The 27,972-nt window shown below is 48.5% G+C and overlaps 2 protein-coding genes across 7 annotated transcripts in view; both read right to left on the bottom strand.

The window, feature by feature from the left end:
• Positions 1 to 372: 372 nt before the first annotated feature.
• On the bottom strand, positions 373 to 16,302 carry LOC311591019 (cytochrome P450 2B1-like). 6 transcript variants are annotated; one of them, XM_084770383.1, is made up of 9 exons: positions 16,076 to 16,302; positions 14,289 to 14,451; positions 14,001 to 14,150; positions 11,650 to 11,810; positions 10,718 to 10,894; positions 9,856 to 9,997; positions 6,660 to 6,847; positions 6,333 to 6,474; positions 373 to 1,435 (listed from the first exon to the last, which is right to left on the bottom strand). In XM_084770383.1, exons 1-9 carry the CDS (start codon positions 16,280 to 16,282, stop codon positions 1,299 to 1,301), a joined length of 1,467 nt encoding a protein of 488 aa, XP_084626509.1. In that variant the 5' UTR covers positions 16,283 to 16,302; the 3' UTR covers positions 373 to 1,298. The 6 variants fall into 6 exon arrangements, with proteins under 6 accessions (XP_084626509.1, XP_084626508.1, XP_084626512.1 ...); XM_084770382.1 differs by having other exon boundaries at positions 373 to 1,506; positions 16,076 to 16,298; XM_084770386.1 differs by having other exon boundaries at positions 373 to 1,506; positions 14,289 to 14,508; positions 16,076 to 16,295.
• A 2,247-nt stretch (positions 16,303 to 18,549) lies between these two features.
• LOC311591016 (cytochrome P450 2B1-like) overlaps positions 18,550 to 27,972 on the bottom strand; it is a 126,524-nt gene continuing 117,101 nt past the window's right edge. Inside the window, exon 9 of the mRNA XM_084770373.1 lies at positions 18,550 to 19,236. Within this exon, the coding sequence (XP_084626499.1) occupies positions 18,884 to 19,236 (353 nt within the window). The 3' untranslated portion in view covers positions 18,550 to 18,883. The remainder of the gene's footprint in view (positions 19,237 to 27,972) is intronic.

The following is a 27,972-nucleotide window of genomic DNA, read 5'->3' as shown; positions in this document are numbered from 1 at the left end:
GCGGGGATGTGGAGAAAGTGGAACACTCCTCCATTGCTGGTGGCAGTACAAACTTGTGCAACACTGTGGAAATCTATCTGGTGCTTTCTCAGAAAACTGGGAATAGTGCTACCTCAAGTCCCAGCTATAGCACACCTGGCATATACCCAAAAGATGCTCCACCATACAACAAGGATACTTGCTCAACTATGTTCATAGCAACTCTATTTGTAATAGCCAAAAACTACATTTTTTCTTTTTAAAAAAAGCTAATGATTATCTGGAGTATTTGAACAGTTGCATAGACAGCCCATTCAGGATTGCCAGAACCTTCAATTTGTTAAAAAAAAAAATGGGGTGCAGTAAATTTATTTAATCATGCGACTCAAATCAGATGGTTAAATTATATAATTTATTTCCGAGAAATTCTTCATATGGGAAAGATTAAATAAAAGCAAACACTGGGCCAGGCTGTAATCTGGTTACATGAGTGAAATATTTCATCTTAACTGATTTTTAAGTTCAAAATTCTTATGGGTTTCTTAAATTTTTAATAGTATCATTTTCGCGAAGAGATATGCTTTTATTTCTCACTTGCAAGATGTATTTAACATCAGTGTTTACAAAGTACAATGTTGTTAATTTTTAATAAAGAATGTGATTGGGAAAAAAAAGACACTATAATGTAAATGATAAAATATAGTCAGTTTAAAATCTGGATGTAGGCTCACGGGCCTATAATACTGGGAAGCAGATTCAGAGTTCAAATAATCCTTGCATGAATATAGGATTTTTGTGGCTAGCCTGAGCTACATGAGACTCTGTCTTGAAATACAGAACCAAAAAAAAAAAAAAAAAAAAAAAGAAAGAAAGAAAAAGAAAAAGAAAAAAATAGCTTTGTTATATGAATTTCATCTCAATTTAAACACAAGTAGGGGAGGGGAGGTGCTGAGGGAAAGAGTTTGTTCCAGACTCACAGTGTGGATGTTTCTCCTGCACCCCACTAGCAGTGTGACGGCGCTGCGCGTGGCCTGTGTTCCCCATCTGTAAAGGGGGTCACGACCCACAAACACAACCCATGGGGCTACGATGGCATGAGGAGCATTCAAGAAGGACCATCTCCAGGCCATTAGCACAGATCACGGGACCACAGTTTGCTGACCAGTCGGGACCGGGGCTGTTAACAAGCATGAGAAAAGTGACTGACAAGTTGTGGCCTCCAGAAGTCTCTCTCTGTCCACACGTGAAGAAAGACGCTTGGCTAGGCTTTCCGATTCCAATCACAGAGGAGAGTACACCGCCATTGAGACACCTGAAAATCATTGACTCTCTTCTCTCGGCCCGTTCAGCGGGGCAGAAAGCGAACCTGGTACCCTGGGGGTATTTTGCATACACCACTGTCCTTGGGAGTGAGGCTGATGTCCTGAGGGTCCACGGGGCTGGACATGGAGAAGTTCTGGAGGATGGCGGTGAAGAAAAGGAACAATTCACTGCGGGCGATGCTCTCCCCAAGACAAATGCGCTTTCCTGTGGGCACAGAGGCCAAGTCGTGTGAGCGTCAGGGAACCATACATCCTTTGTGTTTGTCCCATCCCTAAACCCAGACAGCTGTGGCCATTGCAACAAATTAAGTTGCGGGTCGGCCTCTTAATCTACAGTTCTAAGAGAATATAAAGAAATTCCCCAAACCTCAAAAAAAAAAAGGGCATGTAAAATATTTGGCGCATGGCCAGCATTCACTTGTGACAGAGTTAAAGTTGCAAAGCATCCATTGCCCCAGAAAGAGTAAGGACCAACTTGGAGTTGAGTGCAGATAGGGGTGTGTGTGTGTGTGTGTGTGTGTGTGTGTGTGTGTGTGTGTGTGAACATTTATTTATTACTTTTAAAATATTTATTTATTATGTATACAGTGTACAGTGTTCTGCCTGTATGTACAAATGACTACCCAGGGCACCAGATCTCGTTGTGTGGGAACTGGACAAGGCTGGCTTCCCTGAGCAGAAGCCCCCCCCCTCCCTGCCCTCTGCTTAATTAGCTTGAAGTCAACTTCCCCGGGAGCAAGATGAGAGGCTCGGATCCCTGAGATCCAAACAAAAGCTCACCTTGTCAGATTATGGGGGACACTCCTCAGTGTGACAGCTACAGCAGATGAAATGTCTAGATAAGAGTCCCCCTGCAGCATGACTCCAAGCTCCTCTGCCCTGTGCCTTATCAATTAAGGCCAACTTCCCCTATGCCCCTTGCCCAATTATGTGATGCCAAGGCTGGGAAAGTCCCACTTGAGGTTTCTGCCTTTTAAAAACCTTGTGAATCGAGGCCGCCCACCTTCCTCAGCCTCCGGGCAACAGACGGTCCTTGCTCCAGAGCAAGATCAATAAAAAAGACCCTGTGCCCGTTGCATCTGACTGGTCTCTGGTAGTCTGTGAAGTTTTGTGACTTGGGGATTACAGTTGTAAATGGTTGTGAGCCACCATGTGGTTGCTGGGAATCGAACTCAGGACCTTTGGGAACACCACAGCCGTTTTTCTCCACCGCTGAGCTACCTCTCCAGCCTGTATTTTTAGTATTGCTAATTTCTCTCGTAAGGATGGCGGCACCCAGTTCACAAGGCCACCGGGGTATCTCGACGTTGATGCCCGCGATGACTCTTAAATTGACACCCACTTATATTAATAATTTGATATGAGCCAGACACGATGGTTGCAAGCCTTCAACTCTGACACACAGAAAATAAAGTCGATGAAGAGGGTCTTGTATAGCAAGGACCACCCCACCCCCCACCCCATCTTAAAAAAAAACAAACAAAAGGAGAAGGAAAGGAGGGAGGGTGAGACAGGTAAGAAAGGAGGGAAGAACACAGGAAGGTGAAGAGGAAGAAAGAAAGTGTTGCCCCCCCCCACCCTCCCTACCCACTTTCTGGTCTCCAATTGTTCATACGATTGACAATGAGCAGGCCTGCACACGACAAGGGGGCCACGGTACTCACCGGATTCTCAAGGTGTAAGGAGCCCCTGCTGTCTTGTGAGCACCCAGGTATGGAGCGCAGTAGGACAAAGGAAGCCTGAAAGGGCAGGCAGAGGCACCACCTCTCGCCCCCTGGAACCCTCAGTTGATCCCTTATCTGCAACTGAACTGCCTGGGGCCTCCAGGTGCAGGCGGGATTTCCCAGCAACCCCCTGTGGCCCCGTGGGTTTCTGGGAAATGGCAGCTGTGTGGGAGTTATTAGGAAAAGCACCCTACCCTTTTGGGCTTCTTGCTTCCCAGAATTTAGGCGTCCTGAGCTTGGAAACTGCAGCTCTCTGAGATGGTTCTTCTAGAACAGGTTTTGTGACCCAGATTTTTTTTTTCCAGAACAGCTTAATGACTTAACTTACTCTCAACACAATGACCCCCATGCCTGGCAACTGGCGATTTGGACACCTTCCATGTCTCTTTGGCTCTAACACTTTCTGGCTCCATTTTTTTTTTTTAGGAGGTGGGGGAGGCAGGGCAGTCAACCTGTATCTTCTTACCTACCAGACATCATTTTTTTTTCTGTTTTTTTTTTTCCTGTCTAAACTCCCTACTGTTTTCTCTCTCTCCTCCTCTTATCTTTTCCTTGTCACTTGTTCCTCTTTATGCACCTTTGGTCTACTTCTTATTTTGTTCCTCTTCTTGCTCATTTCCCAGGATCCTCCTCTGTCCTGTCCTTACATCTTCAGCATCCCTACTGTGCCCCTCCCTGCCCCTTTCTTCTGTTGTCTCCCTTCACTGTGTATCTTTTCTTTTTTTTTTAACGCCCCCTCCTGTCATGGTCTTCCTGTGCCCTGATTTCCATTCCGTTGTTGTGACCAAACATCCTGACAAAATCAGCATAGGCGAAGAGGAAATGGCTTCTCTTTGACTTACGATTCCAGATTACCGACGGTCACGCCAGAGAGGTTAAAGACACAAGAGCTGGGGACAACTGGTCACCTCCAGATCCACAGCCAGGAGCGTGCTGCCTACTTCCTCGGAGCTCAGCTTGGACCTCATATCTCTTGCCATAGGTCTCTTCCCAGATGACTCTAGGTTGTTACATTGTCACTTAACCCTGAGCAGTTCACCTTGTCCCGGTCTCATTGTGTGTTTCTTTGTTTAGATTTGTTTCAATTTGTCATCTCTCTATCACTCATCTGTTTCTAGCTTTATATTTAATCAACATTTCTCCTTTTCTCTAAACTTACAGCTATGGAATGTAGAAATTTACTTTTTTATCCCATTACTTTTACGTGTTCCCACACTGCATAAAGATTAAAGAGGAATGAAGAATAAAGAGGGCATAGGTCTGGGTGGAGTTGATTCCTGAATCACGGAAGTCACTACTGACACTCAACTTCAGACTGTTTTGTCTAGGGATATAGTTTGGTGGTAGAGCCCCTGCCTAGAATCCCCCAGTGAGGGGCTGGGGGCGTGGCTCAGTGGTAGAGCCCCTGCCTAGAATCCCCCAGTGAGGGGCTGGGGGCGTGGCTCAGTGGTAGAGCCCCTGCCTAGAATCCCCCAGTGAGGGGCTGGGGGCATGGCTCAGTGGTAGAGCCCCTGCCTAGAATCCCCCAGTGAGGGGCTGGGGGCGTGGCTTAGTGGTAGAGCCCCTGCCTAGAATCCCCCAGTGAGGGGCTGGGGCGTGGCTCAGTGGTAGAACCCCTGCCTAGAATCCCCCAGTGAGGGGCTGGGGGCGTGGCTCAGTGGTAGAGCCCCTGCCTAGAATCCCCCAGTGAGGGGCTGGGGGCGTGGCTCAGTGGTAGAGCCCCTGCCTAGAATCCCCCAGTGAGGGGCTGGGGGCGTAGCTCAGTGGTAGAGCCTCTGCCTAGAATCCCCCAGTGAGGGGCTGGGGGTGTGACTCAGTGGTAGAGCCCCTGCCTAGAATCCCCCAGTGAGGGGCTGGGGGCGTGGCTCAGTGGTAGAGCCCCTGCCTAGAATCCCCCAGTGAGGGGCTGGGGGCGTGGCTCAGTGGTAGAGCCCTTGCCTAGAATCCCCCAGTGAGGAGCTGGGGGTGTGGCTCAGTGGTAGAGCCCTTGCCTAGAATCCCCCAGTGAGGGGCTGGGGGCGTGGCTCAGTGGTAGAGCCCCTGCCTAGAATCCCCCAGTGAGGGGCTGGGGGCATGGCTCAGTGGTAGAGCCCTTGCCTAGAATACCCCAGTGAGGAGCTGGGGGTGTGGCTCAGTGGTAGAGCCCCTGCCTAGAATCCCCTAGTGAGGGGCTGGGGGCGTGGCTCAGTGGTAGAGCCCCTGCCTAGAATCCCCCAGTGAGGGGCTGGGGGCGTGGCTCAGTGGTAGAGCCCCTGCCTAGAATCCCCCAGTGAGGGGCTGGGGGCGTGGCTCAGTGGTAGAGCCCCTGCCTAGAATCCCTCAGTGAGGGGCTGGGGGCGTGGCTCAGTGGTAGAGCCCTTGCCTAGAATCCCCCAGTGAGGAGCTGGGGGTGTGGCTCAGTGGTAGAGCCCCTGCCTAGAATCCCCTAGTGAGGGGCTGGGGGCGTGGCTCAGTGGTAGAGCCCCTGCCTAGAATCCCCTAGTGAGGGGCTGGGGGCATGGCTCAGTGGTAGTCACAAGCAAACACCGCAGCGAGCCAAGCCCAGGTTGCCAACCACTCCAGCATGGCCAAATAAGGCAAACATGGAACTGTCACCAATCAAGCTGTGTGTACGTGGCCTGCGCTTTCTTTCATCTACAAGCATCACTTGCTCACACTGATGGGCGCTACATCTCTGAACTTTCTCTGGCTGAGGGTTCTAGCCATCAGGGATAAGTTCTTTGCTGAAATAAATGCGAGTAATCTTGATTTCACTTGCAATTTAACAGCCAGAGAGTTTTGTTTTTGTTTTTTTGAGACAGGGTTTCTCTGTGTAGCCTTGGCTGTCCTGGACTCACTTTGTAGACCAAACTGGCCTCGAACTCACAGTGATCCACCTGCCTCTGCCTCCCAAGTGCTGGGATTAAAGGCGTGCGCCACCACTCCCGGCATTTACTGCAAACAGGAACACGCATGTCAAGACGTGTGCCACCTCCCCAGTGCTCACAGACAAATGCCTCCTCAGCCATCAAGACCACACCCGGCTCTAGGCAGCGTTCATAGATGGAGTTCCCTGTTCTGGTCGTTGTTTCTTAAGGAAATGAATTTGCTTGGGTTTAGAGGCCTTTGAATACTTCCCCAAAGTCCTCCTGACCAGGAGGCTCCTTTGGTTTAAGAGTTCCCTCATGGGGCTGTAGCCACAGTGAACGGGATGGTTCGGGCACAGCAGCTGGAACAGTCTGAGTAAACATGAACCTATTCCTGTTTGTGTCCCAGAGGGTGCGCCTGCCCTCTGGTGTCCGAGAATGGAATCGCAGGTCTGCCTCACCTATGGAGAAGGGCATAAAAGCTTCACTTCTCTTCAGTGCCCCATTGGCATCCAGGAAGTGGTCAGGATTGAAAGCATCTGGCTGTTCAAAGTACCGTGGGTCACGAAGAGCTGAACTCAGAATGGGGTACACCTCAGTGTCCTAGAAGTGACAAGCCACAAAGTTAAGATACTCTGACTCCCATATGCAAAAAGTCAATCAATCAATCGATCGATCGATCAATAAGGCACGGTAAATTCTGGGAAGCCACAGACGGGCTGATTCTGGGGTTGAATGGAATGTGGGCCACTCAGGGAGTAGAGACGTGGAACCACAGCTGGTCTCACCTTGGGAAACAGGAACCCTCGGAACACTGTGTCTTTGGTGACTCTGTGTGGCAGGCTAAGTGGGATAATATCCGCAAATCTCTGGATCTCGTGGAGGACTGCCTCAGTGTACGGCATTTTGGTGCGGTCATCCAGTGTGGGTAGGCGGTGTGAGCCGATCACCTGATCAATCTCCTTCTGGACTTTCTCTGCACGGAAAAGGGAGACAGTAGACCGACCACGCCTGCTTGATGGAGGCGATGCGCAGAGACCCTTATTTTCTGGGAGCCAATAACCCAGGAACAGTGCAGAGCAAGGAGACTGCTTAGAAAGACACAGCGCACTCTCGGGTGCACACCTGTGCTTCTCCCAAGCACCAGTGTCTCCGGCCACACTTAGAGCGGATTGGAATCTCTTCTCAGCAAGCTCCAACCTTGCTGATAGAAAGAGAGGAAAAGAAAACCTGCAGCAATGGGACATTTGAAACTGTCAGTCTGGAGTGAGGATTGAGGGGGAAATGTTATAAGTTGTATTCCTGTGTGCACAGGTTTACACACACACACACACACACACACACACACACACACACACCTTTGCACAGAATGTATATTTAAAAATACAGGGGGCTAGAGAGACGGCGCAATGGCTAAGAGCCCTCGCCCCCCTCCCTGAGGACCCAGGTTCAAGTCTCACACCCACATGACATCTCTTACTGTCTGTAACTCCAGGTCTAGAACATCTGATGCCCTTACACAGACATGTACGCAGGCAGAACACCAGTGCACATCACCTTAAAATAAATGTTAAGGTCCAGCCTAATAAACTGGAGCTATGTCCTCGAGAATAAAAGGGGAGTGGGCTGGAGAGATGGCTCAGTGGTTAAGAGCACTGACTGCTCTTCCAGAGGTCCTGAGTTCAATTCCCAGCAACCACATGGTGGCTCACAGCCATCTATAATGAGATCCAGTGCCCTCTTCTGGCCCGCGGGTATATGTGCAGGCAAAACATTGTATACATAATAAGTAAATAAATCTTAAAATAAAGGGGGGGGGGCAGGCGTGGTGACGCACACCTTTAATCCCAGCACTCGGGATGCAGAGGCAGGTGGATCGGTGTGAGTTCGAGGCCAGCCTGGTCTACAAAGCGAGTCCAGGACAGCCAAGGCTACACAGAGAGACCCTGTCTCAAGAAAAAAAAAAAAAAGCCAAAACAAAAAAACCAAAAACAAATAAACAAACAAAAAAGAATAAAAGGGAAGTAAATTAATCTATTTATAACTGCATAGAATATATGAATAGATTGGCTGATAAGTGGCTTTAATGAGTAAACGCACTTGACTTGCAAGCCTGTCAGCCTGACTTTGAAACCCAGAACCCATGTGCATCTGAAAGCAGAGAACCAAACACACACAGTTGTCCTCTCATTTCCACACGTCAGCCATGGCAGGCGTCCTCACAGTCATAGCAACCTGTTTCTAAATTTTAAAAAAGTGAGTACATGTAAGCCAACCGAGAAAAGGACGAGTCAGCTGATGAAATGAAACACCGGTGAGCGAACAAAACGAGCAACCTAAAAACTGGATGTATATATTCCATTTAGGACTCATAATAATCAATTAAGGAATCCATAAATCAGTAAGTAAATCAAAGAACACAACTGATCTATAATCAAGCAAATGCTAGGTTTAGTGGGGGGAATATATGAATGAATAAAAGAGTAAGAGAGGAATTAGCAGACAGGTATATTGAATGATAAATAAATCACAGTTATTAAACGGAGGAATGGAAAGACACCTAAAGGGCGAATTCAAAGGCCAGGTGCAAGTATGAATGATCCAATGAGTCCATGACAAAGAGCTCACTCAGCTATCCCTGATCAAGGAGTAAAAGTCATAAGTTTATTAATCTCAATGAATGAATAAAATATATGTCCTTAGGTGAATCAGAGAGGAAAGAATCAAAGATTAATTATCTACAGATTCAGAGAAGATGGGAAGATGACTATATGGATGGGTGAATAGGTTATAGATGGATGTTCGGAAAAATGGATAAATGAATGAGTGGATAATGGATCAGTGGGTAAATGATTAGATTGGGTAAATGGATGAAGAGGTGATAGAAAAGGATAGAAAAATGAGTGAATGGATGTACACAAAGGCAGAAGAATGAGGGAAGGATGGGTGGGTGGATGGGTGGATGGATGGATGGGTGGATGGATGGATGGGTGGATGGATGGGTGGATGGATGGGTGGGTGGGTGGGTAGGTGGGTGGGTGGATGGGTGGATGGATGGGTGGGTGGGTGGGTAGGTGGGTGGATGGGTGGATGGGTAGGTGGATGGGTGGATGGATGGGTGGATGGATGGGTGGGTGGGTGGATGGGTGGATGGGTGGATGGGTGGATGGGTGGGTGGATGGATGGGTGGGTGGGTGGGTAGGTGGGTGGATGGATGGGTGGGTGGATGGGTGGATGGGTGGATGGGTGGATGGGTAGGTGGATGGGTGGATGGATGGGTGGATGGATGGGTGGGTGGGTGGATGGGTGGATGGGTGGATGGGTGGATGGGTGGGTGGATGGGTGGATGGATGGATGCATGGATGGATGGGTGGATGGATGGATGGATGGGTGGGTGGATGGGTGGGTGGATGGGTGGGTGGATGGATGGGTGGATGGATGGATGCATGGATGGATGGGTGGATGGATGGATGGATGGGTGGGTGGATGGGTGGGTGGATGGGTGGGTGGATGGGTGGGTGGATGGATGGGTGGATGGGTGGGTGGATGGATGGGTGGATGGATGGATGGATGGGTGGATAGATGGATGGATGGATGGATGGGTGGATGGATGGGTGGGTGGGTGGGTAGGTGGGTGGATGGGTGGATGGGTGGATGGATGGGTGGATAGATGGATGGATGGATGGATGGGTGGATGGATGGGTGGGTGGGTGGGTAGGTGGGTGGATGGGTGGATGGGTGGATGGGTGGGTGGATGGATAGATCACCCTTTAACTGACAGGAGAAAACAACAGAAAACAGGTCAGTGGAGTGTTCATTCACACACCACCCACAGCACCGCCTTGGTTTAGAAGTAGACCAAAGCCTACAGAGTTCCAGGTGTAAGAGGAAAAATGTCTCTCTAATGCACACAAACCTCTGCAGCCAAAAAAAAAAAAAAAAGAAATAGCTAGAAGATCCCCCAGCTGGCCACCTGTGCCTCACCTGCAACGTGAGGGTACTTGAGCATGAGCAGGAAGCCATAGCGGAGCGTGGAGCTGCTGGTCTCGGTCCCAGCAAAGAAGAGAGAGAGCAGGGAGATCACGAGGTTCTGGTGGTGGAACTCCGTGTGTTGGTTGGATTTCTCCTGGTTCCAGATGGGAAAGGGAGGGAGGGTCAGGGTTTTCTGGCTCCCTGCGGGCAGACGCATGTGTATTTCTGGTCACTGCCTGTGCCTCGCGCTGTATCCATCACTCGGCATTCCTCTCCTCAGCAGCCCACACCATTTATCTCTTTGCCTCTTAGGCTTTTTTGATTCGATCTTCATGCGGCTCTTTAGAATCTTTCTCACTTTTTGTCTCTTTTTGCCATTCCAAGCTCCTTTTTTTAAAAGAGTTATTTTATGTGTATTTATGTGTATCTGAGTGTAGGTGTCTGTCTGTCGTGTGTGTGTGTGTGTGTGTGTGTGTGTGTGTGTGTGTGTGTCGGCCAGAAAAGACAACACTGGAGCCCCTGGAGCTGGCGTTACATATAGTTATGAGCTGCCCAACATAGGTTTTATGAAAGGCACTCAGGTCCTCTGCCGGAGCAGTGTTTCTAAGCCGTGAGTCACCTCTGCGGACCAGATCTATGACCCTGCCGGGTTTCCATCGCTGGTCCCGTGTTTATTCTCCAGCTGTGTCTCTTCACACTCTTGCTATTTCATTTTTTTCCCTTCCCTTCCTCTTTTCTTCCATATGCCTGGGCATCTCTTCCCCTCCATCGTCCTGTGTTTCCTCCTGGTCCTCTGTCTCCTCTGCTCTTTTCCTCCATCCACACCCCCTTTCTTCACATTCGCCCATCCCCTCTCAGTCACGGGGGGAGTTACCTTCTCCATGTGCAGGAGGTATGTATCAATGAAGTCTCGTGGAGCGCTGGGGTCCAAAGTTCCCCTGTGCTCCTCGACACTGTGCCTCATGTAGTTGAGAATTTCCGTCAGGTTTTTGAAGATTTGTCTGTGGGTACCGGGAAAGTACTTCAGGAAGCCAGAGAAGAGCTCAAACAGCTGAAAGAAAGAAGGGCCCAAGGGTGTCTCACGAAGTGGGCAGTGGTCTTAGGTACTCACACTTCCTGAACACACACACACACACACACACACACACACACACACACACACACACACACACAGACACACACAGACACACACACCGATCCTATCTGTGTACACTGTACACGCGCACACTTTGGAACTGTATCTCTAAATCTGTCTCTGACCTCTGTCTTGCATTCTCTTTATCTTCTTTTTCCTCTTCTCTGATCTCTCCCAATTCCTCCCGCCCCACCTTGCTGTTTTGCCGTTGTTTGTTTTTGACTTGTGGAGATTTGTTTTTGTTTGTTTGTTTTTGTTTTGTTTTGTTCTGGGATACAGGATGTCATTTATGCAAGGCCATCCTTAAACTCCATATGTAGCGATATGCGGTGGCTACTCATAAGCAGCCACTCTGAATTTCTGATCGCCTAGCCCCCACCACCCAAGTGCTCGCATTCCATGTGTTGGACACCACCACACCCAGGATAGACAGTGCTGGGGACGAGCTGAGGGGCTCAGGCAGGAAAGCAAAGTCTTCTGGTCACTGCGAATCACCCGCCGTCATTTGTTCATGTCTGGATGTCTGTGTATTACTACATTCCGGTTTCTCTGCCTTGTTAACCACACGCTCTCCCTGCCTCCGTGTCTCCGTCTCCTCGTCTCTTCCATGTTGTCTCTGCCTTCCTCCCCCACAGAGAAGCCTCCTGTTTCCTCTCTTCCCGCCCACTGACCTGGCTGGACAACCTGCCCATGAGTGAAATGGTCTGATACAACAGGTCGAGCAGGCGCAGGAACTGGCGGTCTTGGTAGTCAAAGCGCTCGCCAAAGATAATGGAGCAGATGACGTTGGCTGTGATGCACTGGAAGAGGAAGGTGGGGTCCAGGGTGGCTCCTGGAGGGCAAAGAAGCAGGAGAGCAGACAGGAGATACATAAGCAGGGGAATATTAGAATTCATTTCCATCTCGTGAGGCTGCCCTCCCTCCCACTCACTACTCAAGGAAAAAGCAACGTTAGCTAACCACACTCGCCTCATACATATAACGCACCAATTCCTGTCCTAAGCACTGCATGCATCCCTCTGTTTAATTTCCGAAGGACGCTGGACCTAAGATGCGTGGCTATTAGCACACAGAAAGGAGAGCTAGCTTCCCCAAGGCAACACAGCTGCTCATGTCTAGGGAGATGAGACCCAGGGAGATGAGAAAAGGAGCATCTGTAAGTTAGTCTCGGCCTCGCACCCCACCCCTACTTCACCATTCTGACTCTGAGCCCACAGTTGACTCCCACTGGCAGGAATGCTGCGGTTAAAGGCTCAGAGATCTCCTGTGTGGATTTACAAGCCCCGCACACTCAGCTCCCATCTGCCGGTCTTCCTCCACGCCGTCTCCAACTTCCGGACTCTGCGGTGTGCCAGAAGCCATCAGTACTTGGTGCCTGCTGCCTTTGTATATACCAGGTTTAGCCATGGACCCTGCTGGTTGGGGCGGGGGGACGGTTGCCAGTCCAACAGTATTGGGCTCTTGCTGCCCTTCTCCCTGGGGCTGCCTGGTCTATAGACTCTTGATTCCCTTCTAGAGCCTTCCCTGAGGTTAGTCAGCTTCCCTTTCAGTGTTATAGCGTCTCTTCCTTTGGGCCCCTCCGTCTTTATGACACTCTTCTGCAGTCATTCTGCCCAGTCTTTACATCTTTCCTCCTCTGCTGCCTCTGCGTTGACACCTCAGCTCTCTTGAGTCAAGAAGAGATGGTAAAGACCCAGTGTAAAGAAATGGAGGTACAAACCAAGGTCCGTGTCACCAAGACGCCTTTGTTATAACACAATTGTGACGCGCCCAGGAGTGCCTCTGAGTTCCACTAATGTGAAACTCCCCATCCGCCTCTGCGCTCCCTGCTGCTCATCAGTGCAAGGAGAAACCACGGTCCCTGCTTGGAACATCTGCAGCTCTTCCTCTTCCCTTTCCTTTCATTTACCTAAGCTCTGCACTTGCCTCGATGGAGGCCAGGGATCTCAATCTGTGGCTTGACACTCCCCTTGGAGATCAAACAACACAGGAGTCTCACCTAAGACCACCATGAAACAGGTATATTTACATTACGGTTCCTAACAGCAGTGAAATCACAGTTATGAAGTAGCAATAAAGTAATTTTATGATTGGGTGGGGTCACCATTGACATGAGGACCCGTGTTAAAGGGGCACAGCGGTGGGGAGGTTGGGGACCACTGGAGTAGACTATTGTGGTACAGGGAGGGCATGAGAAAGGCTGAGGCAAGGTGGTCTTGAACTCTATGTGAAGTAGAACATGACCTTGAAAATGTCAGCCTCCTGCCTCCACTGGATGCTGGGATTACAACCACAGCCCATCATGCTCGCTGGATATGGTACTGAAAGAACTCACCTGTAGTTTCTCTCCATCCTTCCCCCTCCCTTCCTCCCTCCCTCTCTCCTCTCTCTCTCTTTCTCTTGTCTTCTCTCTCTCTCTCCCTCTCTCGCTCCTCTCTCTTTCTCCTTTCTCTTTCTCCCTCCCCCTCTCTGTCTGTCTGTCTGTCTCTGTCTGTCTCTCTGTCTGTCTGTCTGTGTCTCTGCCTCTGTCTGTGTCTGTCTGTCTGTCTGTCTGTCTGTCTGTCTGTCTGTCTGTCTCTCTCTCTTTCTCTCTCTCTCTCTCTCTCTCTCTCTCTCTCTCTCTCTCTCTCACACACACACACACACACACACACACACACACTTTGAGACAGGACCTCACGATGTGGACAGGACTGACCTTGAATTCATAATTATCTTGCCTCACCTGAGTTCTGAGAGGACAGGCGTGCACCACCGTGCCTCACGGACAAGCGAAATCAATCCAAAGCTTCATTTTTCTGTCCACAAGGGACCCCCATGGACAACCTTCGTCTCTGAGTTCTTTGTGGACTTTTCTAGCTTTGCCTCTGTATTTCTGCATCCCCACCGTTGTCCATGGCTACCCTTCGCCCTCCTCCCGCCTTCCCTCTGTCCTTATTCTCTCTCTCTACCCTTGTGTGCCTCCTTCCTCCCTTTGGCCGTGCGCTCATGTATTCCTTTGTTTTCATTCTTCAAAACTCACCCTGGGATTTCCGCAGCTCCTCCACCAGACACTGGGCCTCTTCCTTTATCCGCTCCTCCACACTTCGCTTCCCCATCCCAAAGTCTCTCATGGTGGCCAGAGAGAACCGCCGAAGGGCTTTCCAGCGTTCCCCATTGGCAAAGATCACACCTAGGAAAGCAGGGGAAGCCTGGATGGGTTACGTCGGAAATTCAGAAACTCCCGAGGCTTCCCCACATCCTGCACTCCACCCCTCAGACTCACCTTCCTGGGGCCACACCCTCTCCTCCACCCCGTGCCATAGCTCACCATATCCCTGGACAATTGGCTCAATCACAGCAATTGTCCCCCGGCCAGAGAAAGCATCCGCTCGATCCACCAGGGCCTCCTTTATGGTCTCCGTCCCGCACAGCATGACCACAGGTCTAGGCCCCAGGTGCACAGTGAACACATCTCCATATTTTTCTCGTAGCTGCCAACCATAAGGGTATCGAGGTTGTGGTTAGTCAGCTCGGATGTTGTTGTTGAACTGTTAAAAAAAAACACTTAGATACAGATTGGTAGATAGGCATCTCCTCCCCGTTTCCCCCCCCCCCCCCCCCCGTTCTAACTAGTATACCATTATGGTAAGAGTTGAGATAGGGCTCTAAACACCTGACTATGATCCTACCCTTGGGGAGGTAGAGGCCAGAGAATCAGGAGTTATGTTTATGTCTATATCCAGTTGGAGGACAGCCTGGGCTACCTAAGGCCCTATTTAAAAAAAAAAACAGATATGGATCTACATATAGATATGGATATAGATACAGACATAGACATAAGTATAGTTATAGATATAAAGTTCCACTCAGACCATTCAGTCTGGCCAGCTCTTTCTGGCATCTCATCCAAGACCATTTTTTTTTTCCTGTGACACAGCTACAAACTGTTTAGTGCCTCCTGACCACATTCAGAGAGAATGGCCCTGACCCGCCCAACAGATTACACGGAGGGTTGGGGTGTGATGACCCTTGGGGGTGGCCCTGAATGCGAATCCTGGACATCTGGACAGCCACCTGGCAATACAACCATCTCTGGGTGTCTGCAGGGAATCGGTCCCAGGAATTTCCAAACCTTCCGGTGCCGAAAGCCCCTTGAATAGATGGGTGCGTGTTTGCAAATGACCCATCTCCCTCCTTTTGTAACCTTTAGCTCCGTCTAGATGTTGATGCAGCCAATGGGAATTCAATGCTATGAAAATGGTCAGTGCCCGATGTTGTCTAGAGGATAATGCTAAGCAACATATTAATACACGCTTGGTGTCAATGTATTTATGTTTTTAGGCGGGATCACACCATCAAACCTTATGCAACCCCGAAATGCCGACTCACAGATTAGATAAAAAGATCTTATATAAAACTTAAAGGAGAATCATGAGTTGAGATTAGCCTGGGGAAAGTAGGGCAACCTTGTCTCAAGAGCTAAATAAAAATAAATGAGTATAGCACAGACTCCAAGTCGGTAAGCTGCTAAGGACCAAAACTTGCAAGACGTGGGTCCACGGATGTTTATTGATTATTAATAAACAACTGGTAGTTCAACTCGGGACACCACCAGTGATGCAAGAATGCAGAAAGACCGGCAATGATGGTGCCACTGCTCTTGGCTGACGCTATGCATCATGTTTATAACAATTACTCCCTCCCTCCCTCCCTGCCTCCTGCCCTGCCTTTCCTCCTCTTTGGCCTGGAACACATCAGGCTAATCTCTTTTGTTGGCGGGAGCAAAACCTATTGTTGGACACCTCTGCCATTTTTCTTTCTCTTCTGCAGTAGACAAGCCCCGGTGAGTGAAATTCCACACGCTTGACCCTCAACATCCCTACACCTCTCACACCCCAGGCACAGCGCCCCCGCCCCCCACAATTCCAACAGAGCAAGACTCATCTACTGACCCGAGCATCAGCCATCAGCATCTCACCTGCCCCCTGTCACTCATCCGCCTTCCTACCTGAACGTACAGCCTAGGACTCTCTTGCTCTTCCCGCTGAGTGACCTCCCGAAGCAAACACGGGGCCAAGCTAAACTCACAGACCTCACACCCTGTGGGTGTCTCACCTGCATGAAGGAGTTGAGGAGGCCTCCCCTGTCCATCTGTAGGAGGTTCCCCAAGATGGGCAGAGGACGGGGTCCTGGCGGGAAGTGGCCAGGGGTCTTTTGGTGGCTCCTGACTAGGAGTAACAAGAGGCCTGCAAGAAGAGCAAGGATAAGCAGGACACTGGGCTCCATTGTCCTGGTCCAGCCGCTGTTGACTTTATTACACATGCCCACTGAATGCTTTATGATGAACCCAGCTCTCCACCCAGTTACGCAACTTCAGCTGTTCCCCGCCTCCTGTCTTTTATTACTCTCCGCTTTGGCTGCTGGTGACCTGCTCACTTACTAGTCCCTAATTCGCCCCCCCCCCCCACCACCTCAGATGCTGGCAAGGACACCGCAAAACAGATACACAGGACCACAGGGCATTGGGAGTAATGCATCTTGATGTCTTGGCGTAGGAATGCACTCGTCAGTTCAGTTTTTTTTTCTGTTTATTTTCTCAGGCACAGACTTGTGCGCGTGCTGCACATGTGAGGGATATTTCTTATGTCGATGTGCAGGCATGTGCTTCTGTGTCTTTCTAGGTATATGTGCGTGTCCGTGTGTGCGTGTGTTGGTTTTTCAAGACAGAGTTCCTCTGTATAGCTATGGCTGTTTTGTTACTTGCTTTATAGACTAGTCGGGCCTCAAACTCAGAGAACTTCCTGCTTCTGCTTTCTGACTGTTGAGATTCAAGGTGTGTGCACGGCCCACAGTTATATACTGGAATTACAGGGCCACTCTGTACTTTTTTTTTTTTTTTTTTAGTTTCATGTCTGATTGCATTTGAGTGACAGGAGTAGAGGTGCACATTACTGTTTCTCTCTCTCTCTCTCTCTCTCTCTCTCTCTCTCGTGTGTGTGTGTGTGTGTGTGTGTGTGTGTGTGTGTGTGTGTGTATGTATGTACATTCAATAACCTCAGTGCAAAGGTGAATTATCCCGAGTCCCCATTTCACACCCCAGTCTGTGACGGCCACAGATAGGAGAAAAGGAACAGGTGAAGGGGAGACAAGAAGCACAGGGTGGTGCAGCTCAGCAGTTGGATGGGGAGGGAGGTTTCAGCCTGGCGGAGGAGCAGTTGGAGCCTCCAGGGCTCCGATCACTGTGACTGGTAACTGCCTCCTCCTCCTGGGTGTCTCACAGCACACGAAGCTCTCTGACCTTCCCTTTTTGCCTCTCTGACAATATCTGTCTCTTCCTGTTGACTCTATCTGCAGAACGTGCAGAGACTGTCTCAGTCTGTTTTCTACTAAAGTGGAAAACGGGAGGCTAGGCAATTATAGTTAGGAGACATTTTGATTCTGTGGCTCTGGAAGCAGCTGGTCCCAAGAACACATGACTGGTACCTGGTGGCGCCATTGCTGGGGCATTGTGGCATGACCCAAGGCGGGCAAGCAAGTGCGCCTAACAGTGGGAGAAGGAAAAAGGGGACAATATTTCCCACTAGAGGACTCAGTCCTACAAATAATCACACCAATCTGCTCACCAAGGGTCACGGTTAGATGGGATTTGTGCTGTCCTTGACGCTTTTGCCTATGACCGTTTTTTCCTCTTACTGAGTTGCTTCACCTAGCTTTGATATGAAGTTGTGCCAGGTTTTATTGCATCTTGCTATACTGTGTTTGGCTGACATCCCTGGCAGCCATGTTGTTTTCCAAAGGGAAACAGGAGCAGTGACTCCTGGGGAGAGGGGAGGTATGGGAGAAAACTGGGCGCGATGGAAGGAGGGGGAGGCTGTGGTCAGGAGGAATTGTGTGAGAGAGGGGGGAAGTAAAAAGGGGGGGAAAAAGGAATGTGAAATATCTCCCAGGATTCCCTGTGTTTGAGTGCTTGCTCTCTAACCAACAGTATTTTTAGGATGTTCCGAGCCCTTTCACATTGAAGATTTAGCAGAAAGAAATAAGATTACTTCAGGGAGCTCCTCACTTCTAGCCCCTGTCTCTCTTTCCCAGCGGCCACACTCTTCCACAGCGACCACAGAGGCCCAGCTGCCATGCCTTCCTGCCAACAACAACACCCCAAACCTGACCGCAAATAAATCCTTCCTCACACTTGCCTCTGAGCAGATATTTAGCCACCGTGACAGAAAAGGAGCTAATGCCATAAAGAAAAAAAAAATCAGTACAAGGAGTGGGGTTATTACGTGATAAACCTCCCCTTGTTGTCTCTCTGCCGAAATTCTTTGGTAGTTTGGGCTCTAGCTTTGATACGGAGGATCAGATAACAGTAGCAGAGAAAGGATAGTCAGAGAGACAGACAGACAGACAGACATAGACAGAGAGACAGAAATAGACAGACAGAGAAAGGAGACACAGATACACACACACAGTGCGAGGCTGATCTGAACCGGAACCAGGGTCGGAAAGAAAGGACTTTTGTCTGCCCGGCCCACCCGTACTCTCACTGACCCGTTGCTAAGGAGACCCCTGCCTAGAGAGAAGACGCAGGAAGAGGATGCTGAGAAAGAGCGCGAGAAGAGCCCACGAAGGCGTAAGACTGTGGCCTGTGGAACACAGGGACTTAGGTAACGTCGTGTGAAGTAAAAGACCCAAGACACCGAAGGCCCCACACGGCGTGATTCCATTTATGTGAACCCTCCATGTTAGCCAAGCCTGTAGACACAAAACTCAGACCATCCACAGAGTCCATCAGCACAGAACACGGAGCACACAGAGCTGATAAGTGGGGACTGCAGCTGTTGGGAGAGACAGAGAAGTGACCCAGCGTGAGATGCGGCCTGCAGGAGTCTCTGCCCGCACGTCAAGAGAGGCACTTGATTTACTTCCTTAGTGCAACTCATAGGGGATAAGAACATCCCTCAGAGCTTTGGAGAAGCCGCAATAGGTAGGAGGATGTGACAAGCGTCCGAGGGCCTGGTTTCCAGAAGGTTCTCTAAGAGGCCGGAAGATGGGGCCGTTCCCTACAGAAGTGGGCACACCTGGCAACCTCGCCCGACTCAGCGGGCTATAAAGCAGATCTGGTATGCTGGGGGTATTTTTGCTGATGCTGCTCTCCTTGGGAGCGAGGTCAATGTCCTTAGGAGCCACAGGGCTGGACACGGAGACGTTCTGGAGGATGGCGGGGAAGAAAAGGAACAATTTGTTGCGGGCGATGCCTTCACCAAGACACATGCGCTTTCCTGTGGGCACAGAAGGTGAGCCATGGGAGCCTCAGCTCACTGTACAACCTTTGGCCTATCCCATCCCTAAACCCGTTTAGATAGTTCTGCCCATTGCTATGAATAATCCCAGCACTCGGGAGGCGGAGGCAGGCGGATCGCTGTGAGTTCGAGGCCAGCCTGGTCTACAAAGCGAGTCCAGGACAGCCAGGGATACACAGAGAAACCCTGTCTCAAAAAAACAAAACAAAACAAAACAAACAAACAAACAAACAGAAAAGAATGTGTTTGTTCCCCAACTTGCAATTCAAGTGAGAATGTTAAGAGATTGCCAACACCTTAAAGAATTGGTGCCAAGGGCCAATAAGAGAGGCCTCAACACCCGAAAGGAGCCTGCCATCAGTTCCCGAGGTCATGAGTTTAAGCTTCCGGACCCACATGCTGGAAGGAGAGAACTGTGGTCTGACATAAACACGCGCGCGCACACACACACACACACACACACACACACTGCAGTGCACATGCGTGTACGTGCAAACCCTTGTACAATAAATGAATCATAAGACGAAGAACAAATTGTTGGTGGGTACCTCTTGGTCACTTTTGACAGATTTGTAGCATTTGTCAGATAACCAGAGTTTCCACTTCAGAGCTGTGAGAACTGTGGTTGCTGTACACATTTGCAACGCAACATCTTCAGTGCCCACCGTTTCTCCTATGTTGAGATGGATACCCATCTCATAGGGCTGCCCCGCGGGCTAAGGTGCTGTTTAGAAAGATTCTTATACGAGCAGGACATGAGGGCGCAGGCTGGGAAACTGAGGTAAGAAGATGATGGTATCTGAACAGCCTGGGCTACAGAGCAAGACGCCGCCCCCCCAACCCTCACCTGACTCCTGTTTTTCCATTTCTATCTCTTCTATCTCGCACCCCTGTCTCTCTTCTCTCTGTCTGCCCCATTTTCTTCTTCTCCTCGAGATAAACGACCTTGAACAAATTCCCAAACAGTTTTTTTTTATACATTCGAGAACGGGCAGGTGCACACGGCAAGGGGGTCCATGGCACCCACCGGGTTCTCAGAGGTATAAGGGAACACTTGGGATTTGTAACCCCAGGTAAGGAGCCCCACAGGAGCAACGGGAGCCTGAAAGCCCACACACGGACACCACCACCTGCCCTGTACCCTAGTGATTCTGAGTTTGCAACCCACTGCCTGGGGCCTCTAGGGAATTCCCAGCAACCCCTGTGCCCTCCAGGTTGTTACAAAATCTCTCTCGTGTGGGAGTCCTTAGGGAAAGCACCTATCTTTTTGGGCATCTGCCTTTCAGAATTTGGGTGACTCAAGCTTAGAAATTTGCAGGGGAGCCTCTCTGAGACGTTTCTCACAGAACCGGTTCTACGACCCATATATTTTTTTTTTCCAAAACAGTTTAATAACTTATCTCACTCCCAACACAATGTCCCCTTGTCTAGAGCTGGCGATTTGGACTCCTTCCGTGGCTCTCTGGCTGTAACATTTTGGGTTTTTGTTTTGTTTTCTTTTGTTTTGGCTTCTTCTCCCTCTCACTCCCTGTTTCCTTATGCCCATGGTAGCCTGAGCCTGGTCTGTACCTACCACCACTACGTGTCTTCTGATCTATTCTCTCGGCTTGCAGGGCTTCCTAAATTTCCCCAGACTATCCTAACCACCCTCTTCTCTAAGGACAGCTTGTCACCCATTCCTTCCGTGCTAGCCCTCATGTTCCTTTGTCTGTTTCTAGTTTTGCTCTTCCCCAGATTCCTTTTCTCTTCTGTCTCTCTGTCTCTCTCTTCTCTCTCTCAGTCTCTCTGTGTCTCTCTATCTCTCTCTGTGTCTCTCTCTCCCCGTCTCTCTCTCTGTCTCTGTGTCTCTGTCTCCTCTCTCTCTCTCCCTCTCCCTCTCTCTCTCTCTCTCTCTCTCTCTCTCTCTCTCTCTCTGTCTCTGTCTCTCTCTTCTCTCTCTCTCTGTCTCTCTCTCTCTCTGTCTCTCTCTCTCTCTGTCTCTCTCTCTCCCTCTCTCTCTCCTCTCTCTCTCCCTCTCTCTCTCTTCTCTCTCTCTCTTTCTCACTCTCTCTCTCTCCTCTCTCTCTCTGTCTCTCTCTTCTCTCTCTCTCTCTCTCTCTCTCTCTCTGTCTCTCTCTCTGTCTCTCTCTCTCCCTCCCTCTCTCTCTCTCTCCCTTTCTTACTCCTCCAGTTTCCACCCATCAGCTATCAGCTTTCTGCTGTCTCATGTTCCTCTCTGTGTCTTACAATGTATCTCCTCCTGTTGTAACTCCCCCCCCCATCTTTATGACTCTCCTTCTTGGGATCTGTTTCAACATCCTTACCTCTTTATTATTTATTTCTCTCTGCCTCTTGTTTATTTCTCTCTGTCCCTTTTCTTCACACACCTGCCTCTTAAAAACTTGGGACCATCATATGAACAATTCATTTTTTTTTAATTCCACCGGCCTTTGCGTCTCCAACTCTAAAGGTAAAAGTATGAAAGGAGGGCATTCGTTATAGTGGACACAGCCAGGAGCAGGGCCGAGCCCAGCGTCACTGAAGTCACTTGGCCACTCAAGACTAGTCAGTTCTCAGCTTAAACGTGGCTCAGCAGGAGAGCGCTTGCTTAAAATCCCTCAGTGAGGGGATGGGGGCAGTAAGGCTCAGAAGGAGAGCATCTTCTAGAATGTCCCAGGGAGGGGGCTGGAGGTCTGGTCTCTTTGGACGAAAACTTGCTTAAAATACTTACAGACTTGGATTTCGTCCCTGGGATGGGAGTGGTCAGGGTATTGGGGGTGACAGCCAAAGGCTAAGGAATTGTTTCTGGAGCATCCCTTTCCTCAAAACATAAGGAACCCTGAACACAAAGTGTCCAATGTTTACCTTCTCTAGAGCCCATTAAACTGACTTCATTTGCCTGAAGGCGGCTTCTGTGGGTAACAAACTAACCAAGCACAGCAGGCAGCCTAGCTAGCCAAACAAAGCACCGACTTGACATTCTATTCTTCCAGGGAGGAGCAAGTCTCCGCCACTCACAGCGGTTGACCAATCCCAGGCTGCCAACTACTCCAGCATGACCAAGTAAAGCAGAAATGGTGCTGGCAACCAGTCCAACTGAGTGTACAGGCCCAGCTCTCTATTCTGTCTCTAGATACCACCTGCCGACACTGATGGGTGCTGTGACTCCGAACTCTCTCTGGTTCAGAAACCATCATGAATGGTTTCTTTGCTCAAGCGAACGCTAGTAATTTTAATTTCTTTTGTAATTTAAGAAGCCAAAGAGTATTTAATACAAATAGGGACAAGAGTGCCAAGACATGGACCATCTACTCCCACAGACCCCCCCTCCTAACATGCCCCCAACTTTTTGCTTCCCACCCCCCCCAACCCCAACAGACATCTTCTGTTAATCCAACCGCCACTACTGCCAAGGCAGCAAGCAGACTGACAGTAAATTCACACCTCTCTTTCTGCTTCTCCAGATCCAATTGCCTCAATTTCATCCCCAGCTCTGTCGCAGAACACCTGCTGTCACCTCCCTTTTCTCCATGATCCCCATCCCCAGAGGATCACAAAGATCTCCTCCTCCAACCCAACTTCCCACAACCCAGCCTCCGACACCAGCAGACAGTCCCTGGAAACACACCAGCTGAGCAGGTGAGGCACAGTAGTCCACAGAAAACGTCCTACGAGGCAACACCGGCCATGACACTCACCTAAAACCCAGAGAGGAAACAAACGAAAAAATACAAAACACCCACCCAACAAAGACAAAACCAGATATCAGCTTCGAGACCTATAATCATCCCAATGGCACACACCTTGACCCACCATAAAAACACAATCAATAAAGCCAAGATATGTCTCTACAAGAGTTTGGCAACCCTACCACAAGTGGCCCCAAATATTCCAACATAGTTGTAGCCCAAGAAAAAGATCTTAAAATAGCCTGTATGATAAAGGTCTTTAAAGAAAAAAAAAAAGAAAGAAAAAGAAAAGAAAAGAAAAGAAAAAAAATCCTTAAAGAAATCCAGGAAAACACAAACAGCAGAAGGAAAAAAAAAACTATTCAAGACCAGAAAATGGAAATAGAATCAATAAAGAAAACCCAAACTGAGGGAATTCTGGAAATGAAAAATTTAGGAATTCTAACAGGAACTACACAGGCAAGCTTCCCCGACAAAATTCAAGAGATGAAAGAAAGAAACTCAGGCATTGAAGATATGATGGAAGAAATGGATGCATTGGTCAAAGAAAATGTTTAGCTATAAAAATGCCTGGCACATGCCCGTCATCGTCCCTGGCAGTTCATAAAGCCAAGAACAACCTTTGCCTTGTAACTCTGTGCTCTGTCCAGAGACAGAGCATATGGACACCACATACCTTTCTGCCTAGAGCTTCTGAGGCTTAAACTCAGAGTAGATTTCTTAACACCTCTCAACCAGTAAGTCAGCATCTGATGTGACAATTGACATGTACCGAAAATTTAAACTTGTGGGAATCCTTAGAGTTAAAGGTAGTTTTTACATTTTGGTTTTTATAAGCCGTTGCGATTGATCTAGTGACTGTATTTTAGTTTTTATTAAAACTAACCATAGTATCAATAAACCAACACCTTTTTCTTGAAAAAGCAAAACAAACAAACAAACAAACAAAAGTGCCTGGCACAAAACATCCAGGAAATCTTGAATACCATGAAAAGACCAAACCTAAGCATAAAAGGCATAGAGGAAGGATAAGGATCCCAGCTCAAAGGTCCAGAAAATATTTCCAGCAAAGTCATAGAAGAAAAATTTCCTAACCTAACGAAGATATTTATAAATCTACAAGATTACAGGACACCAAATAGATTGGGCCAGAAAAGAAAGTCCCCTTGGTACATAATAATCAAAACACTAAATGTACAGAACAGATAAATAATATTAAAAGTTTTAAGGTAGAAAAGAACAAGTAACGTGTAAAGGCAGACTTCTTAGAATCACACTTTTTTTTAAAACACACATTTCTATTTTATCATGGCAAAGGTGAAAATGACAATGTCGTCACAATAGCAACCAGTAAAATGTATCCCCAAAATAACTCAGTACAAAACAGGTCTGTTTCAGAATTTAAAAAGGGAGGGGGGTTGGGGGGGGGCGGGAAGCCTTTACATGAGTTTTTAGATCCTATTTTAAAAGAGTAAATAAAAGAAAGGAAATCAATCAATCAATCAATCAATCAATCAATCCACCATTGTCTGCACAGTCCAGTTGCCGACCCTCCCTCTAGGGATCACAGCGGAGGCTTCTGGGTCCTGTTACGTGCTGTTTGGCTGGTGTCCATCCTTGCTTTATAAGCATCCAGCTGTGCGTGCAGCTCCTCCGCAGAAACCTGCTGCTTTGTGCGGGTCTTCGCTGTGTATCAGTCTGTGATGTGACAAGCTGGATGTTCACAGGACCGCCATCCTTAAAGGGGCCCCCATACACAGCCTTCAGGGCATCGGCCTTCCGTTCAGAGCGCACACATCTGCTGTCCCTAAAATTTCGTCCAGAGCGCATCGTCAGGCATCGTAGTGCAGCGCTGCTCTCTTCAACTCTTCAGCGTTCCAGGCTCAGCAAAGAGTCCCCTGAATATCAGCGTCCGACGCCCCGAAGCCCAGGTTTGACACCAGCCGCTTCCCACCCGTCTCCACGCCCGCTCCACCCCAGAAGCCGCTGTGGAACAGGTCATGCTGCCACTTGTCAGGGAGGTGCCGGCGAGCGATGGCGTGTGGGTTCCTCATGGATGCGCGGCTGCCTCGGCTCACCCCCTGCCCCACCAAGGCTGCCCTGGGAGCCGGCCCTGCCGCAGTCCCGGTCTCCCCCACGGCTGCCTCGCTGGCTGCCTCCGGTTCAGCTTAATGATTTCCAAAATTTGTGGACAAATGGATTGAACTAGAAATTGTCATAATGAGTGAGTTCACACAGAAGCAAAAAGAGCTAAATGGTATATACTCACTTACATCGAGACACTAGTCCAAGGTGTACGTCCCCATGAAAAACTGTACCTACCAGGAAAGTGGGAAAGAGGGGAGGACATCCTATTGAGACTTTAGGTGTGAGAAGCCTGGGAGAATGAGGAAATAGAAGGATCCAGCGGGTCCTGGAAAACTACAGGCGAGTCTGGGCCCTGGGGTCCTCCGCAAACTATGGCAACAGCCAAGGAAAAAATAGGCAGTAAACCTCGAACCCCTACCCGGACTAGCCGATGGACAGGACATTCTCCACTGTTGAGTGGAGAAGGAGATCTAACTTTCACACAAACTCTGGTGCCCCATATTTGAACATGTCCCTTGGATGGAGATGCCTGGTGGCACTCAGAGGAAGGATAATAGGTCACCAAGGAGAGACTTGATACCCTATGAGCATATACAGGGGGAGGAGGTCCCCCTCAGACACAGACATAGGGGAGGGGAGGGGAGTAGGGGGGAAGTGGGAGGAAGGGAGGAATGGGAAGATACAAGGGATGGGCTAACAACTGAGATGTAATATGAATAAATTAATTTAAAAAATAAAATGATTAATGCATCAAAAATAAATAAATAAATAAATTTAAGGAAAAAAAATGATGTCGTCCTATGACCTATTCATTTTTGTCCGCCATGGCGGGCGCGGAGTCGGGCCTAGGATCGAGCCTACACTTGACTTTTTAATGGGGACTATAAAATCCAGAAGTGCCGAGACAGATGAGCTGCACACTCTAAGAGACTATAGGTGCCAGCCCGGACTAGACTACTATACCTAGGAAAAATTTCCAATCACCATAGATAGAGAAAAATAAGATACCCTCATGACAAAGTCAAATTTAAACAACATTGATTTTTTTTAAAAAAAAAATCTAGCCTTTCAGAAAGTGCTGGAAAAAATTCCAACCCGAAGAGATTAACTACATACAGAAAATGCAGGGAATAAGTAATCCAGACCAGTAAAATGAAAATAAGGAACACAGACAGACAGACAGACAGACAGACAGACACACCAGCACCAGTACCAGCACCAGCACCAAAATAACAGGAATAAATCATTGGCCATTGATATCTCTCGATATCATTGGTCTCAATTTCCCAATTAAAAAGCACAGACTAACAGAATGGATGCAAAAGAAGAATCCATTCTTCTGCCTCATCCAGGAAAAATACCGCAACATCGTGCATAGACATCACCTTGGGTTAAGGGGGTAGGAAAAGATATTCCAAGCGGATGGACCCAAGAAGCAAACTGGGGTAGCTGCTTTAACATCTAACAAGATGGGCTTCAGCCAGAAGACATAAGGAAGGGACAATACATGCTCATCAAAGGAAAAGCCCACCAAGAGAACATGTCAGTTCCTAACATCTGTGCCCCAAACACAAGGACACCCAAGTTTGTAAAGGACACGCCGCTACAGCTTAAATCACACAGAGACCCTCACACGCTGATAGAGGGAGGCTTCAATCCCCTACGCTCACCAATAGATAGGTCACTCAGACAGAAAGTAAACACAAAGCAACTGGAGCTAACAGATGTTATAAACCAAATACACCCAACAGATATTCACAGAACATTTCACCCAAACACAAAAGAACATATATTCTTCTCTCAACATCATGGAGATTTTTTTTCCCTCTAAAATTGACCATGTGCTCAGACATAAAGCATGCCTCAACATACAGGGGGAAAAAAAAGAATGAACACCATGCATCCTACCAGACCACCATGGACAACTTTCTACTGAGTGAAGACTAAAGGCCAGCGCGATGGAGCAAGTGTAGCCAGGCGTGGTGGCACACATCTTTAATCCCAGCTCTCCGGAGGCAGAGGCAGCTAGATCTCTGTGAGTTCAAAAACCAGTGTGGTCTACAAAGCGAGTCCATGGCAGTGAGAGCTTGTAACACAGAGAAACCCTGTCTGGAGCTGCCTCGCTCCCAAAGGGACAGAAATCAAGAAAGAAATTAAGGACTTCCTAGAATTCAGTGAAGATGAACAAACAGAGTACTGAAATTTAGACACAATGAAAGTGGTTGTAATAGGCAAGTTCATAGCACCGAGTTCCTCTGTTAAAACAAACAAACAACTGGGGTAATCTCATATTAACATGTTAACAGCACACTTGAAAGCTCTAGAACAGTGGTTCTCACCATGTATGTGGTAACTTCCTTAGGGATGGCACACCAGGTATCCTACATACAGATAGTCACATTATGATTCATAACAGTAGCAAAATTACAGTTTCGAATTAGCAACAAAATAACTTTATGACTGAGGGGGGTACCACAATGAGGAACCGTGTTAAAGGGTCTCAGCAACTGGAAAGTTAAGAACCACTGCTTGAAAACAAAAATACGTCACATCCAAAAGGAGTTAGATGTCAAGAAATAATCAAACTCAGGGTCGAAATCAATACAACAGGCACAAAGAGAAAAACGCAAAGAGTCAAGGAAACACAGAATTGGTTCTTTGAAGAAATCAGTAAAAGAACAAAAAACAAAACAAAACAAACAAACAAAAACCCTCTTACCCAAATTAAAAGGTGGAAAGACAATATCCAAACCAACAAAGTCAGAGGTGAAAGGGGGGACATAAATGCAGGCACTGAGGAATCCCAGAGAATTGTAAGGACATACATTAAAAACGTGTATTCCACTAAACTGGAAAATCTAAAAGAAATGGGCAATTTTCTCATTAGGTGTCTCTTACCAGAGTTAAATTCAGATCAGATAAAGAACGTAGCCAGACCTACAAGCCCTAGTGAAATAGG

This window comes from Acomys minous (assembly GCF_964271855.1).
Source record: "Acomys minous genome assembly, chromosome: 20".
NCBI classification, from domain to species: Eukaryota; Metazoa; Chordata; class Mammalia; order Rodentia; family Muridae; genus Acomys; species Acomys minous.
This window is presented reverse-complemented; position numbering and strand designations above follow the sequence as displayed.